This window comes from Bombina bombina, chromosome 8, assembly GCF_027579735.1.
Source record: "Bombina bombina isolate aBomBom1 chromosome 8, aBomBom1.pri, whole genome shotgun sequence".
In the NCBI taxonomy this organism is placed as follows: Eukaryota; Metazoa; Chordata; class Amphibia; order Anura; family Bombinatoridae; genus Bombina; species Bombina bombina.
In genome coordinates, this window is record NC_069506.1 from 138,505,752 (window position 1) to 138,523,388 (window position 17,637).

The 17,637-nt window shown below is 33.5% G+C and overlaps 1 protein-coding gene across 1 annotated transcript; it reads left to right on the plus strand.

The window, feature by feature from the left end:
* The first annotated feature begins 740 nt into the window (after nucleotides 1-740).
* Nucleotides 741-16,613, plus strand: LOC128638890 (extracellular calcium-sensing receptor-like). The gene is made up of 5 exons (XM_053691017.1): nucleotides 741-1,025; nucleotides 2,290-3,123; nucleotides 4,701-4,931; nucleotides 12,549-12,672; nucleotides 15,691-16,613. The coding sequence occupies exons 1-5, from the start codon at nucleotides 768-770 to the stop codon at nucleotides 16,611-16,613; spliced, it is 2,370 nt and encodes a 789-aa protein (XP_053546992.1). The 5' UTR covers nucleotides 741-767.
* Nucleotides 16,614-17,637: the final 1,024 nt, after the last annotated feature.

Consider the following 17,637-nt stretch of genomic DNA (forward strand, 5'->3'; position numbering starts at 1 on the left):
ATTGCTTATTTTGATTTAAATATTTCATCACTGTTTTTAGATATTATCCAGCCTTACCATGAAAATATATCATTACATAGAGATATTAAAGTATAGATGTGTTAGATCATTAAAATAAAAATGTACATTTCCAGGAAAAGAGGATTTAACTATGATTTAGACCTGTTTCTGTACACTTAAAGGGACACTGAACCCACATTTTTTTCTTTTGTGATTCAGATAGAGGATGACATTTTAATCAACTTTCTAATTTACTCCTATTATCAATTTGTCTTTGTTCTCTTGCTATGTTTATTTTAAAAGCAGGAATGTAAATCTTAACAGCCAGCCCATTTTAAGTTATTGGAGGCTGACATTTACCCACCAATAAGCAAGCATAACCCAGGTGCTCATACAAAAATGGGCTGGCTCCTATTCATCCCATTCCTGCTTTTTAAATAAAGAAAGCAAGAGAATGAAGAAAACTTGATAATAGGAGTACATTAGAAAGTTGCTTAAAATTGCATGCTCTATCTGAATCATGAAAGAAAAAAATTGGGTTTAGTGTCCCTTTAATATCTCATCATTAAAACAAATATTGTGGTGTGTATATATATAAAATTATCACAATTACACAATATAGAGTCTGAGTAACAGACAAAACTCAAAAATGAAAACCATGTTAAATCTTTCAAATGTAATTGTATTTCTATTTTTTTATTTTAAGCTAATGAATACTTTTGTTCCCAACTAGGTTCTATGTGCTGTTCTATCGCATTGTACAAAGCATGATCTTCACAATTGAAGAGATCAATCGAAATACCTCTTTGCTCCCAAGCCTAAAACTGGGCTTTTCAATATATGATTCCTGTGATACATCAGTATATGCTCTAAAAAGTACCATGATGCTCCTTACTGGCAGCAGTTCTCCTATTCCAAATTATAGCTGCAAATTCAAACCACCGACGGCAGCGATTCTAGGGGACGACAAATCTAGTGTTTCTATAAGCGTAGCAAGACTGTTAGGAATACAACAATTTCCTCAGGTAAGTTAAATAGAGTTAATGCTAATCAAATGTACATAAGTATGTTGCTAGCTACATTACAACATGTGTATTTTATTTTAATTATAATATATTCACTGCTTTACTCATAGCGTACTATATACATATTTTATCTTAAAGTGCCATAAAAGAGGTTGAGATCTGTGCATATCCTAAAAGGGCTAATTAAGTAAAAATAGTTTGCATTAAAAAATTGTTTAAAATTTGCTGGCAAGTATTTTAAAATAATTTTCAAATATAAGCAAAATTAGTTACATAGCCATGATGTCTGGATGTCTGGAGAAGTCTGATCCACCCTCCCTTATCAGTGTTTAGCATCAGACACACAGGCATTGTATTTTAACTAAGTTCACAGCAGCTTATTTCCATTTAGGCACGCTCCAGCAGATAATGAGTGTTATGTACATTTTGGCATTCTACCAAACAAAGGTGGATATAGATACAGCAATAGAAGGAATTGTGTAGGGGAAGTTAGAGCTGTACAATTCAGAAACTTAAAGCAATGGGTTAATGGCGAGGCTCTGCAGTATAAATTTGCAGGTAAAGTAATTAAAGTACATATTATTATATTTTGTCTCTATCCCAACTTGTGTTATGTCCCTTTAAAGGGACATGAAACTGCTAGGCACAGCTATAATAGAATGGTTGCTTTTGTTTATTCCTCCTTTGTTCTTATTTTAATCTCTTACAAGTGCCGGTTAGTGAAGCTCCACATATTCTCACTGAGCACCCCATCTTGGATTTTAGGTATTTTCACACCCTGTGACAGAAGTGGACAAATTCCCAGATCAGTGATATTGTTGTCTTTTAGTATACACTTCAGTTTAGCATGCACAATATAAAGCGGGAGCAGCACATTTTTGTAGCAGCTGCATTGCTCTATATTATTCCTGAAATCTTTCTTATATTCACTATGTAACTTTTACACTGTACAAAAAAAATTGTAAAGCATCTGCTTTCTGTTAAAGGGACAGTAAAGTCAAAATTAAACTTTCATGATTCAGATAGAGAGTAAAATTTTGAACAACTTTCCAATTTACTTCTGTTATCAAAGTTGCTTTGTTCTCTTGATATCTTTTATTGAAGAGTGAAATTAAGTAGGCTCATAAAAGCTCAGGAGTGTGCATGTGTCTTAAGTAATCTATAACAATGACAATATAAATATTTGTTTCATGTATGACTAATACTTTAATTCCATAAAATGGGTTCAGTATTTATTTAATGATATGTGAGTATTCTTTTTTAGATAAGCTATGCTTCGTCAGTGAAGGTTTTAAGCAACAAAAGACTGTTCCCCTCCTTTCTAAGGACGACTCCAAGTGATGACTTTCAGTCTTATGGTCTGGCTAGTCTTATTGTACACTTTGGGTGGACATGGGTGGGTATATTGGCTGATGACAGTGATTATGGACAGCAAGGAGCACAGATTTTGGTAGAACAGTTAGAAAAGAGAGGCGTTTGCATTGATTTTCTTACAGCTATTCCAGTTGTATATTCAAAAAGCAGAATTCATTACATTTCCCAAGTTATTAAGAAATCAACAGTACATGTGATTATTGTTTTTTCATCAGATGTTAGCTTTTATCCAGTAATAACAGAAATTGCTAAAGAAAATGTGACAGGAAAGGTTTGGATTGGTAGTGATGGCTGGTCGGTATCTTTAATATTTAATACGATGGAATATGTGCAGACCATGCAAGGAAGCCTTGGTTTTTCCATCCGAAGAGGAAATATGCCTGGCTTTAAAGAATTCCTTATGAAACTTCATCCTTCAAAGACTCCCAGTGATGTGTTTGTTCATAGATTTTGGGAAAAAATATTTGATTGCCAATGGCCCAGCCTAAATATGACAGAAGATGTCAAGTCAAACAATATAATTAAAGAATGCACTGGATTTGAACAACTCAGAAGCCTAAACATTAATTTCTTTGACATGAGTGATTTAAGAGCTACATATAATGTGTATAATGCTGTGTACGCTGTGGCATATGCCCTTCACAGTCTAACTACCTGTAAACCTGGAGAAGGACCTTTTAAAAACAACTCCTGTGCGGATGCACGCAATTTCAAGCCTTGGCAGGTAAAGACACTCATAGGACACTCAAAATATGATATTTGTGATTCTTTATATTTATTTTGTTAGTGTTTTACACAGTGTGGTTGACCCATTATTGTCGATTGGTTTATATACTGCAATCATAACATGCAGCCAAAATTATTGCATAATTGGAAAAGTAGCAGAATTAAAGGGACACTGAACCCAATTTTTTTCTTTAGTGATTCAGACAGAGAATGCAATTTTAAGCAACTTTCTAATTTACTCCTATTATCAATTTATCTTCGTTCTCTTGCTATCTTTATTTGAAAAATAAGGCATCTAAGCTTTTATTTTTTGTTCAGAACTCTGGACAGGACTTTTTTTATTGGTGGATGAATTTATCCACCAATCAGCAAGGACAACCCAGGTTGTTCACAAAAAATTGGCCGTCATCTAAACTTACATTCTTGCATTTCAAATAAAGATACCAAGAGAATGAAGAAAATTTGATAATAGGAGTAAACTAGAAAGTTGCTTAAAATTGCATGCTCTATCTGAATCACAAAAGAAAAAATGTGGGTACAGTGTCCCTTTAAGGTTGTGAGATCTTCTGAACAGGATCAATGCATAATAAAAAAAATTGGAAGAATTAAGAGGAGCTCAAAGATTACAGAATATGTAGTTTAAAAGCGACTAATAACATATCAGGGTTGAATAAAGAAAGGAAAACTTTGTATAAAAAATATTTTGTGTTTGTTAAAATACAGTGACATTTTGGGCAGATAAACTAAGAAATGTAAGCCCAACAAAGTTAAAAAAAAGATAATTCATGAGGTCTGTTATATGGATATTATGCATATGTAGAAGCTGTATTGTGAAACATTTGGTCACAAAATAATTGTTAGGATTTGTATAGCTATGATTAGGTAAAAATAAATGGATCAAAAGGAAATAGCTGGAGATATTAGGGAGATTCCTAAAAAGGATGTACATTTTAGATTGCTTAATTTAATCTATAAATAGACAAACACAAAACATTATGCCATGAAAAGGGATTGTTTAGTAGTGAGAATGATGAGAATATTTACATTCCATCTACAATATCAGGGCTGATTTGTTAAATTACATAAAGCAGCTATTAATATATCTAATTCTTTTAGCCTAATTAATAGGCGGCATTCTGAAAAAATCATCGCAAATTATTTTAATCAACTAACATTTTAACTACAACCATGGATTAACCTAATGTGGACCCTTTGATGGTTCATGTGCTATATAGAGGATATTCTGTCTACTTTTCCTGTTTTCTACTAAAATTGGTTGCTGATGACCAGATAGGTTCTACTAGGGAACACAATACCTCAGTATGCATGATTAACACCCAGTGGTGCTTCCTAAATTGAAGGTGTTTTTCTTTACCTTTTATATATTGTGATACATATGTAATGTACCATGAAGCACTTTCTGTTGCTGTCATTTTTCTAAAAACAATTTAGAGTAGAGAAAAGCCAGATTATTTAATACCAAGTTGATTACTTTGATCTACATTTCTCTTCAACTATGTGAAACTTGTAAATAAATTATGTGTCTCCCCTTTTCACTTGTTTTTTTTTTTACAGGTTCTATACTATTTAAAGAATATACGTTTCACCAACAACATGGGTGAGGACGTTTTCTTTAATGAGAATGGGGATCCACCAGCTAAATATGATATTCTTAACTGGAAGATGAATAACAATGGAAATTCTCTTAAATATGTCAATGTTGCTAGCTTTGATTCCAATGCCCAGCCTGGTAATGAAATTGTCTTTAATGAAGAACCAGTTGAGTGGAATGGTGGAGTTCAAAATGTAAATTTAATCTTTTGCTTTTATCTACATGTGATAAGACATCACTATAATAATGTTAATCGTTATCAATTTCAATTTGTCTTAACAAATAGATAATTATTCACCCTAAGCTTGCTAAGAAATTAATATAACAATATAACAAAATAAATACTAAGGGCCAGATTACAAGGGGGCATTAATGATAGTGCAGGACACGATATGCTATATCGCTGGACTGCACTAACATTTGCGCACAACTTGATATTACAAGTCCATCGTAAATCCATTTACTAGAAAAGTACTGTAGCCAACATTACTCATTGCTTTTAATAAAAATATCTTATTAATATTAACTTTTTTTTTAACCAGTTAAAAGGGATATGGGATATGACAAGGTGTTTGACTGGAAAGGGATCCAATATATATACTGTATATATATATATATATATATGTCTAAATATGTGTATGCATGTGTATTTATGTGTTTATATGTGTAAATATGTATGTGCACATATACATACATATAAACACATATTTGTATATACAGGTGGCCCTAGTTTTACAACGGTTCAATTTACACCGTTTCAGAATAACAACCTTTTGTTCCAGTCATGTGACTGCTATTGAAAAGCTTTCAGAAGCAGTGCATTTATTAAAATAGCCAGTAGATGGAGCTGTCCGCTTGTGTTACAGCAAAGCCAAGCAAGCTGAAATTAATCAGTTTAACCAGACCTGAGCTATCGAGCAGATTTCAAAGGAACAAGATCTTCCTGTCTATAACTCAGTCCAGATTTGAATGCATAGAAAGAACTGTTTGCAGAGTGAAGTCTGTGTTGTGTGATTATTTTATTAGGTTTATAATACTGTTTAGCATGTAATGTCTTCATTTCAAAGCTTTAATAATAATGTATTAGGTGTTACTTATGACAATTTTAAGAGGGGCCTGGAACCTATCTCCCTCACTTCCCATTGACTTACATTATAAACTGGGTTTCAATTTACAACGGTTTTGATTTACAACCATTCCTTCTGGAACCTAACCCCAGCGTAAACTGAGGGCTACCTGTATATATATATATATATATATATATAATTCCAAATGTATCTAAGAACCGGCTGCAATCCCCAAGATACAAAGCAGGCATGCACAGGTAAATAGGTTTTTACCTGTGTTTGCCTGCTTTGTATCTTGGGGATTGCAGCCGGTTCTTGGATACATTTGGAATTCTACATTACTAATTGGCAGAGCTCTAGGAAGTTGCCTACTGTTGGTGTGTGCCATTCCTATCTGACTTGTTTTATTTATATATATATATATACACACACACACACACTTTTTAATCCTTTTCCGTCAAATGCCTTGAAATATGCAATATCATTTGTATTCATTTTTAATGTTTCAATGTGTTTTGAATAGAAATAATTGAAATTACAATGCTATTTTTATTTCTGTATATATCTATATATATATTATTAATTTACTATATTTATTATATAAATAATATAATAATATTATTTATTTATATAAAATATAAATCTATACCTATATATATATATATATATATATATATATATATTCATGTATATATATATATATATAGGTATAGATATATATTTTAGAAATAAGAATAGAATAAGAGCGACTGCAATTCTATTGGCTATTCTAATCAGCCAATAGAATTACAGTAGCTCTTATTCTATTGGCTATTCAAATCAGCCAATAGAATTAAAGTAGCTCTCATCCGATTGGCTGATTTGAATTTGAAGGCTCAAATCAGCCAATAGGAATTCAAGGGACGCCATTTTTAATCACGTACCTTGAATTCCTATTCAGTGTATGGCGGCGATCGTATGAAGAGGATCCTCCACGCTCCATGACTCCGGTCTTCAGTTCCAGCATCGCCGATCTTCAGTTCCTGCATCGCCGGTCTTCAGTTCCAGAGAGGACGGTCTTCAGCTCCACGGTCATCGGTCTTCAACTCCTCCGCTCTGTGCCGGCTGGTTCCTGGAAGAAGAAGAGGTCGCCGCCTGGAAGAAGACTTCTCCGCCTGGAACAGGACCTTCTCCGCTGGTCTTCAGGACAGGTAAGGACCACTTGGGGGTTAGACTTAGATTTTTTTAAGGGGGATCGGGTGGGTTTTAGAGTAGGGGTGTGTGGGTGGTGGGTTGTAATGGGGGGAGTTCTTTTTTTTTACAGGTAAAAGAGCTGATTACTTTGGGGCAATGCCCCACAAAAGGCCCTTTTAAGGGCTGGTAATAGAGCTGATTACTTTTGTAATTTAGTTTAGGATAGGGACATTTTTTTATTTTGGGGGGCTTTGTTATTTTATTAGGGGGCTTAGATTAGGTGTAATTAGCTTAAAATTCTTGTAATCTTTTTTTATTTTTTGTTATTTAGTGTTTGTTTTTTTTGTAATATAGTTTAGTGTATATTTTAGTGTAGATAATTGTAGTTTATTTAATTAATTTATTGATAGTGTAGGTGTATTTGTAACTTAGGTTAGGATTTATTTTACAGGTAATTTGGTAATTATTTTAACTAGGTAGCTATTAAATAGTTATTAACTATTTAATAGCTATTGTACCTAGTTAAAATAAATACCAAGTTACCTGTAAAATAAATATAAACCCTAAAATAGCTACAATGTAATTATTAATTATATTGTAGCTATCTTAGGGTTTATTTTATAGGTAAGTATTTAGTTTTAAATAGGAATAATTTAGTTAATATTAATATTATTTAGATTTATTTTAATAATAATTAAGTTAGGGGGTGTTAGGGTTAGACTTAGGTAAGGTTTAGTGGTTAATATATTTAATATAGGTGGCGGCGGAGTAGGGGGATTAGATTAGGGGTTGATAATTTTAATATAGGTGGCGGCGGTGTACGGGGATTAGATTAGGGGTTAATAATTTTAATATAGGTGGCGGCGGTGTAGGGGGATTAGATTAGGGGTTAATAATTTTAATATAGGTGGCGGCAGGGTAGGGGGATTAGATTAGGGGTTAATAATTTTAATATAGGTGGCGGCGGTGTAGGGGGATCATATTAGGGGGTAATATAGTTAATGTAGGTGGCGGCGGGGTAGGGGCTCACATTAGGGTGTAATCATTTTAATGTAGCTGGCGGCGGTGTAGGGAGATCACATTAGGGGCTTAGACATTTAATATAGCTGGCGGCTGGTTAGGAGGTTAGACATTTAATATAGCTGGCGGCGGTGTAAGGGGATTAGATTAGGGTTTAATATATATAATATAGGTGGCGGCGGTGTAGGGGGCTCAGATTAGGGGTTAATATATATAATATAGGTGGCGGCGGTGTAGGGGGCTCAGATTAGGGGGTAATACAGTTAATATAGGTGGCGGCGGGGTCCGGGAGCGGCGGTTTAGGGGTTAATATATTTATTATTAGGAGTGAGAGGGGGGATTGCGGATAGAGGGGTATACGTGTCGGGCTATGTTTGGGAGGCGTGTTAGACAGTAACGGCAGATTTAATATTTTAGTAAGTTTTTTTAGGCGGGGGCAGTTTCTAAAGTGCCGTAAGTCACTGGCGACTCCAGAAATTTGTACTTACGCAGATTTCTGGACTTCGCTAGTTTGTCAGACTTACGGCACTTTAGCAACTGCCGGCGTCGTATATGAGAAACTACGGGCGGCGCAGGTTTCCACGCTTGCGCCGAAACCTGCACCGTATATCGGATCGCGCCCCTAAAAGGCAAAAATGGGAGTACATATGAAATGGGACAAAATTTCAAATTCAAAAATGTCTTTTTTTTATTAAAGCCTTTTTAAATAGTGGTTTATAATGCTTACTTTCCCCTACACAAGTTTGACTTTTTTATACAGTTTAAAGTATTCTAAACATCAAACAAATGTATTCAATATTAATATTAACAGATTATTATTATTTTTTTCTTTATTGTACATTTATAATGCAAAATTAAAATTAGGTAGACAATCAAATTAATATAAATTTAACCATTTTCATCCATAATGTTTTTACAAATAGAACAAAACATTTAATAAAAACTTACACATACTAATACATTTTATTTTATGACAATCTTTTTTTTTGTGTGTACATATTTTTTTATATATATTAGTGTGCGCAGTTTTCTTTCTGTGTTATTCACAGATTTGTTTGATACTAAAACATTAGTTTAACTATTATTATTAGTTTAACCTACTATCTATACACCAGACAAATATTATCCTCCTACATACCATATTTCAGAAGAGGAAATGAAAAAATAATGATACTTATATATATATATATACATCCTTCTCTCTCAGCCTATAATATCTATTTGATTTGCCTTTACTCCTAGCATTAATAATATATTCTGATTTAGCAAAGGGAGCAACCCTATTTCTGTGTCTATCTGACTCCATTTGTATTTCAAATTGTTCCATAATCATTTGGTTAGGAAGCTTATTTAAAAACGCCTTAAACTTTGGAAATTTTGGAGATTTCCATGTTCTCATAATTTGATTCCTTCCTACCCTCAAAATTGTATTAAAAAATGTTGTTTTATTGCTGTATCTTTCTCCTTTAAATATTTAAATAAAAAATACAATCACAAGCTGTTAATTCCATTTTGTCATTTAATTTTTTTTAAAACCCAATAAATCCCTTAATTTTGGGAAAGTCAAATATCCAATGGATATCGGCTCCTACTAAGCTACATCTTTTACAGAAGAAACTTAATTTTCCTTCCATTTTAACATCATTTTAGGTGTAATATATGCTAGATTCACTAATTGCATATGTGACTCTCTCCAAGAGGCAGATAGCACAGTTCCATGTTAGTTAAAGGGACATGAAACCCAAATTTCTTCTTTCATGCTTCACATAGAGCACGTAATTTTACACAACTTTCCAATTTATTTCTGTTATCTAATTTGCTTAGTTCACTTGGTATCCTTATTTGAAGAGAATACCTAGGTAGGCTCAAGGGCAGCAATGCATTACTGGGATCTAGCAGCTGACTGGTGGCTGCACATAAATGCCTCATGTCATTGGTTCCCAGGATGTGTTCAGCTTGCTCCCAGTAGTGAATAACTGTCCCTTCAGCAAATGATACAAAGAGAATAAAGAAAATGTGATAATAGAAGTAAATTGGAAAGTTGTTTAAAATCACATGCTCTTTCTAAATAATGAAAGATACAATTTTGGTTTATGTCCCTTTAAATTTTCCACAGTAGACAGTGGCCCCTATTTAACAAAGGTCTTGCGGACCTGATCCGACAGTGCGGATCAGGTCCGCAAGACCTCGCTGAATGCAGAGAGCAATATGCTCTCCGTATTCAGCATTGCACCAGCAGCTCACAAGAGCTGCTGGTGCAACGCCGCCCCCTGCTGACTCGCGGCCAATGGGCCGCCAGCAGGGAGGTGTCAATCAACCCAATCGTACTCGATCGGGTTGAATTGTGGCGATTCCTGTCCACCTGCTCAGAGCAGGCGGACAGGTTATGGAGCAGCAGTCTTTAGACCGCTGCTTCATAACTGCTGTTTCTGGTGAGTCTGAAGACTCGCCAGATACACGGCCGTCAAGCTCCTTTCGGAGCTTGATAGATGGGCCCCAGTGTATTTCTTTTTAACTCTTCTTTTTAACAAAGGCACTCTTGTCTGCTACTACAAGAGGAAGCTGGATTTGCTGATCAGACAGGAGTATTTTCTTGCATTGTATTACTGTTGTGAAACTTTACCCGTATGTACTGTTATGATGGTGTGGAAGCATAATATAGCAGCTTAGCTCTCAAGACATCTCAAGATACCACAAATATTTTAGGGTTATTTAAAGGGACATAAATGTTCAAGAACAAAATTTTATAATGTGTATAATAGTATTTTATGATTTCATAAAAATATGAGTTTAAGCCCTGGAAAGGAAATAAGTAATCTTGAGACCAGCTTGCGTGCAAACATAGCTGAAAGTAAACTTTTAACGTCGCTGGGTTAGCGCTCATATTATAAGTGGAAAATGAATTGTTTGTGCGTGAAAGTAACCCGACACCATGTAAGACCTACAGTGCTATACCTGTACCTTGTAAAGTATATAGCTACACCTATTTTTCTATCGGAATATATAGAGATATATATGCTGTATATTTCAAAATCCAAATAACATTTTCTCCTATGTGAAGAACATTGAAATATAAAATATTTATATTAGAAAGAAACATTAAAAAATATTAAAATGTATTCAAAATTATTTTTAAAGTTTTAAGGTATTTGAGTGGAAAGGGTTCCAAACGGTATATATATATATATATATATATATATATATATATATATAGGGATCAGACTGATATACTACAGCTAAATCGCCATAGAACACACTAACAATGTTATTGAGTCAGTTGTCCATTCCTGTGAGTGCATTTCTCTCTGTATATATATATATATATATATATATATATATATATTTATATATATATATATATATATATATATATTTATATATATATATATATATATATGTGTGTGTGTGTGTGCAATATAGCCCCTTCCAGTCAAACACCTTGTCATACACCATATGACACATAAAAAAATGCTTATTATTCATATGAATAATTTTTTATCAGGAACTGTATAAAAGAGTGTAGCACTTTATTTTAATGTTTTTAATGTTGTGTTTTGTGCAAAAAAAATTAAACCCTTACAGTTTATGCTAGGTCTTGACTCGCACAAACCCAACAAGCACAAATTTAGTTAGAGCTCCAACGAACACGTTTACTTTCAACTTGTAATATGCACTAAATTAGTGTAGTTGCGATATTGCTTAGCACATCTCGCGCTAACAATAGCACAACACTTGTAATCTAGCCCTTAGTGAGCTAAAGACAAGAGTCATATGTGTTCCCATCAATCAGCAGCTAGCTCCCACTAGTGCATTGCGTTTTCAAAAAAAGATACCAAGAGAACAAAGCAAATTTGATAACAGAAGTAAACAAAAAGGTCTCTTAAAATGGTATGAGCTATCTGAATCATAAAAGCTTAATTTTGACTTTCATATCTCTTCAAACATGGCTCAGAGGATTCTTTTCTGATAAAAAAAAATGTACGGCATTGTTATTCTTGCATTTATGTCTATCTCTATAATGTTTTAATGCTGTTAAAGGGACTGTCTACACTAGAATTGTTATTGTTTTAAAAGATAGATAATCCCTTTATTACCCATTCCCCAGTTTTGCATAACCAACACTGTTATAATAATATACTTTTAACCTCTGTGATTACCTTGTATCTAAGCCTCTGCAGACAGCCCATTTATTTCAGTTCTTTTGACAGACTTGCAGTTTAGCCAATCAGTAATGGCTCCCAGATAACTTCACGTGCATGAGCACAGTGTTATCTATATGAAACACATGAACTAACACCCTCTAGTGGTGAAAACCCTTTTAAAATGCATTCTTAAGAGGCGGCCTTCAAGGTCTAAGAAATTAGCATATGAACCTCCTAGGTTAAGCTTTCAACTAAGAATACCATGAGAACAAAGCAAAATTGGTGATAAAAGTAAATTGGAAAATTGTTTAAAATTACATGCTCGATCTGAATGATGAAAGTTTATTTTGGACTAGACTGTCCCTTTAAGCAATTAAGTAAATTTGTTCATTGATTATTTCATGCACAGCCCCCAGAGTCTGTATGCAGCAAAATGTGCCCAGTGGGTTACAGGAGGGCAGCTCAGCCAGGAAGACCAACCTGCTGCTTTGATTGTATTTTATGCTCAGAAGGAGAAATCTCAAATACAACAGGTAACAAACAAAGTTCTAACAAGTGTGAAAAAGTAACTTCCCTCCCACTATTTATATAATTTAGACCACAGTTCTGTTGTGGTTTTTAATGAGTGACTTAAAGGGACATTGAACATTAAATACATTTTATCAGCATATCACTGAGGTTATTCCCTGCTTTCCTCTAGTCATGGGTGCCGCCATGTTGAAATGTAGTTTTCATTGCATAGCATTGCTGACATGTTTGGAGGTATGTATAGAAGAGTTGTTGCACATGTGCAGTGCATCCTATGTTCCAAAAGGGTCACACCCATAATTAGAGGGAGGTGCATGAAATGCATTTAGTGTTTGGTGGCCCTTTAAACTGCAAATATTTAATTGTTCAATGCATTTGAAGTATAAGCTTCACCATTTCTATTACTGTTAACAGATTAAAAACTTGTGAAGTCAAACAAATTTTTATCTAAACTGTATTTACAGTTTGCACTATTTGCTAGTACATATGTATAAATATAAATATATATATATATATATATATATATATATATAATTTTATGTATTTTTTTTACCCTTTTTTCAGTTTTTTTGCACTGTAACTTGTTATATTTTACTGCATTGTTGTTCTTGCATTGGTTATATTTTATCACTGAACATTTATGCCTCATTCACAATCTTTCAGCTATGACTTTTTTAGCTCTTTTTTGTGCTAAAAAGTCACTTCCTGACACCAACATCTACAAATGGTGTGTTTTTATTTTTTATTTTTAATATTTGATTAAAAGTTAGACTTGCACTGTCATGATTATTATTAACAGTACAGGCATTATTAAAATCGTGTTTTAAAAAGGGAATAGTTTAATCATGAGAGAGCATTTAAAAGTGCTTTCACCTACATTATTGAACTTGTAAACTGGAACAGGCATTCGTGACCTTAAGTTCAATAATGTAGGCGCATGCACTTTTAAATGCACTCTCGTTAACAAGTTTGGATTCAGTGTGCATGGAGATGCATTCCCTATAAAATTCCGGGCACGATCTTGCTTAAGGGTCTCCTAGGCAGATATAGTATAGCAAGGCAGCGAGATCAAGATTTACAGTTGAAGTAATGTTAAAATCCAGTAAAATAAGAAAACCTTCACAGAGAAACCCTTAATTACTGTTTTTAGTTCATGCCAAAATGGAAACAGTGCTTTAACAAACAATAAAAATAATTATTGTCAAAAGCAATACTTGCGATAAGCAACCATATAGCAATATAAAAATGGTGCATAGTCTGTCCATCCTGACAACCCAACAGATGTATTCAGATGGTTTGGCAGCGGTAATGATAGAAACGGATTACAACAAATTCCTACGAAAATAACGATTAACCAATTGCCTTTTAAAACATGATTTTAATAACGTCAGTACTGTTAATGATAATCACGACGGTGCAAGTGTGACTGTTAATCAAATGGTAAAAATACAAAAATAAAAGCGTACTATTTGTAGATGTTGATATCCTGAAGTGATTCTAGATGCCCATCATGCTAAGATAGCTATGGCATGCATATGGTTAATCAGAGTTGCAGCTATAATCTGATGACAATAGGTTAATGTCACACATGTAAATAAGTATGCCCCTTGCATGCTGAACAAAGGAGTTACTTGAATAGACTTTTTTGTAACCTTAATAGATGTGAATGAGCTATTGTATCAGTCAGTTTCGGGAGACCTCCCAGTTTCTATTTTTAAAAGAGATATTTAACACACAAAAAGTCATTTTCAGGAGCTTTTCTGTTAAAAAAAAACTTGTTCATGGCAGCAGGCTTTTAACAAACAAAACAATTTAGCATTGTTATCACTAGAGGAACTTGGAGACCAATTCAGTTGGAAAGCAAAAAGCTTTTATGGGAGCAAATTGATGATAGAATGTGATTGAGGCCTGTCTCTATATAAAACTAATAACATTCATAGCAGTCTATAGTGATCCTAGACCATAAATGTTATTTTAGTCCATTTAGCTTTCCTTTACCCCTCTCCTTGCCTTACATACAAACTTCAATGTAAAATACCTTAATGTATCCTCAAAAATATATATAAATTCAGGGTAGAATGGAGCATCAAACCAAAAATGTGGTCTGTTGAAAACAGTAAAAAAACAATACTGTACTATACCGTATATTTATGATCACCACAATTTTGTTTGAGAGTTTCATAAAAGTTATCCTCATATTTTGGTCAAAAAAAGCATATAAGGGGGTTAGATTTTTGGGTAGGGTATGAAGAAAAGATATATCTACAGATAGATTCTGTATAATCATAAGTAGATTTACTGCTCCTTAGTAAGTTGTATGAAGTGATATAAATCAAGAGGAACCTATGATGAAATTCAATAAAATGAACTTTAAACTAAAAACAGTCTATATACCATATACAAGATCAAAATTTAAATATGTTAAAATATGTTTGCCTGAATAAAAGTTTAAGTTGAAACGATTTATTTTGATTTTGAAACTTAAAGAAAGTGCAAACTTATCTTTGTGATAGGTTGCTCACTAAGGACGACTGCCACAGATATATTGTAGAACAGTGACATCCATATATACTCAGCACAGGAACATCAAAAGGCAAAAAATATTATTTATATGACGAACTTCCTTTTGATTTAATATAAAAAAGAATTATTTTAATGTTCATTTAATTCAGACTCCATGCCCTTTAGTACTGAGAGGTCAGGTTTTAGAAGCATTTGAGTGTGAACATAAAATGTTTATATGTTGAAACTAGATTTTTTTAGAGTTAATAAATTAATGGAGAACATATAGAAATATATGAATGCTGTTTGATTTAAAACAGGGGTGGTGAAATGTGTCTTTCTAGCTTAAATTTATTTGAAGGAGGGTAGGATTTCAGGACAGAATTTCACTTTTAATCTTTGGACTATTTTTTAGATTTTATTTGTGTTTTTAAATGATGATCAGAATTTAGATTTTTTTTATTTCAGTATCTATACCATGACATACCCAATATAATTAATGTATTTTCTGCACCATTTAGATTCCTTGGTGTGCATAAAATGCCCTGATGACTACTGGTCAAATGAAAGCCGGGATCAATGCATTAAAAGGAAGATTGAGTTTCTGTCATTTGAGGAACCTTTAGGTTCAATCCTGACTGGGACAGCAGTTACTACAGCCACAATTCCTGCATCTATCCTTATAATATTCATACAGTTCCGTCACACACCTGTTGTCAAAGCCAACAATAGAGAACTCAGTTTTCTGCTTCTTGTCTCACTTATCATCTGCATCCTTTGGTCATTAATTTTCATTGGAGAACCTGGAGCAGTAACCTGCATGGTCCGTCAGTCTATTTTTGGCATAATATTTGCACTTGGAATATCTTGTGTTTTGGCTAAAACAATAATGGTTGTCATTGCTTTCAAATCCACAAAGCCGAACAGTAAATTTAAGCAACTGGCTGGACCACGGGTATCCAAATCCATAGTTACAACTGGATCATTAATTCAGGTCATCATTTGTGCCATATGGCTGTCAAAATCACCTCCCTTTCCTGTACTCAATACAAAAACTTCAAATGACAAAATTATTTTTGAATGTAATGAAGGTTCAACCACAGCATTTTGGTGTATGTTAGGGTACATGGGTCTTCTTGCATCAGTGAGCTTTGTGGTAGCCTTTTTATCTAGAAAGCTGCCTGACAGTTTCAATGAAGCCAAATTTATAACATTCAGCATGTTAGTGTTTGTCAGTGTGTGGTTGTCCTTCATACCGGCATATCTCAGTACAAGAGGAAAATATATGGTTGCTGTTGAAGTGTTTGCTATGCTGGCATCTAGTGTTGGTTTGATTGGCTGTATATTCTTTCCCAAGTGCTATATTATATTAATAAGGCCTGAACGCAACACTAGAGATTATATAATGAAAAGAGGAGAATACATTCAAAACAAAGGAAGATAACCTTTTTTTAGAAACTCTGGATTTTATCAAAGGGATATGAAACAGTACTCCTATAGGAAAAACAAATACAAAAAGTAATCAAAGTAAACATAAAACAGATTGTGTAAAAAAAACCCAGAAACTTAGTTGTTTTCTTGCAAAATGAGCACTTCGAAATTTGCATTGCAGCCACTGCCCTCAGGGAGATAATAGAGGAGATATCTTTTGAACTTAAGTTGCATTCTGCCTCTTCTAAGTATGAGCAGAACAGGCTTTCTGTCTCTTTAGAATTATCTGAATAGTAAACCAACTCAAGTAACTCTAGAAGATTTATAAAATCAAACTAGACATGCCTTCCTTTAGAGAGCACAGTCTCTGTGTAGGGCTATGACAAGAAGTAATGAACACTGCACAAATAAAATAAAAAAATAAATAAAAGGTAAAATCCTTTTAAAATGATGACTAATACATATTGCAAATATTTATATTAAGTATAAACCACTGCTTATGCCAAAATTTATCAAAGTGAGAATAAGAAAATTCTCACGTTTATCATAAAAAAAAACCCTCACAAATGATATCACCATATTTATGAAAGGTTATGCGCCAATAAAGTTGCAACTTTTCATATGTGCGTACAAATTGACTCATGACCATTCACAAGTCTTAAATACTGTATATGCAAATAAGTTGTCTGGAAATGCCTAATTCTTGTTTTAATCTCTATTGGCATTTTAAAATGCCCGTATATATTTGCAGTTCTCATATATTTATGAAAAGTGGTGCAAGCAATATTCACTGTTTTTAATCTCACCAATTTGTGGGTTGCTAGGAGTGAATAATAAAGAGCGATATTGTTGTTTGTCTGGAGGGAAAATGGAAATATGTCTTTTTCTTGCTGTATCTAGGGTTAGAAATTGCCCACAACAAGGTGCAGAACCTGAATAATATTAATAATTAAATAACAAAAAGGTATACACAAATTTATAAAAAAAAGTAAAATACCACAATATACCCTGTATGTCACTGGTCGTTAAGGGTTTTT

Bases quoted from the DNA above. Each gene is read 5' to 3' on its own strand.
- LOC128638890 (XM_053691017.1), top strand. From the start codon at position 768: ATGATCTTCACAATTGAAGAGATCAATCGAAATACCTCTTTGCTCCCA. The intron at 1,026-2,289 runs GTAAGTTAAATA...ATTCTTTTTTAG, and splicing joins GAATACAACAATTTCCTCAG to ATAAGCTATGCTTCGTCAGT. The intron at 12,673-15,690 runs GTAACAAACAAA...TGCACCATTTAG, and splicing joins AGAAATCTCAAATACAACAG to ATTCCTTGGTGTGCATAAAA.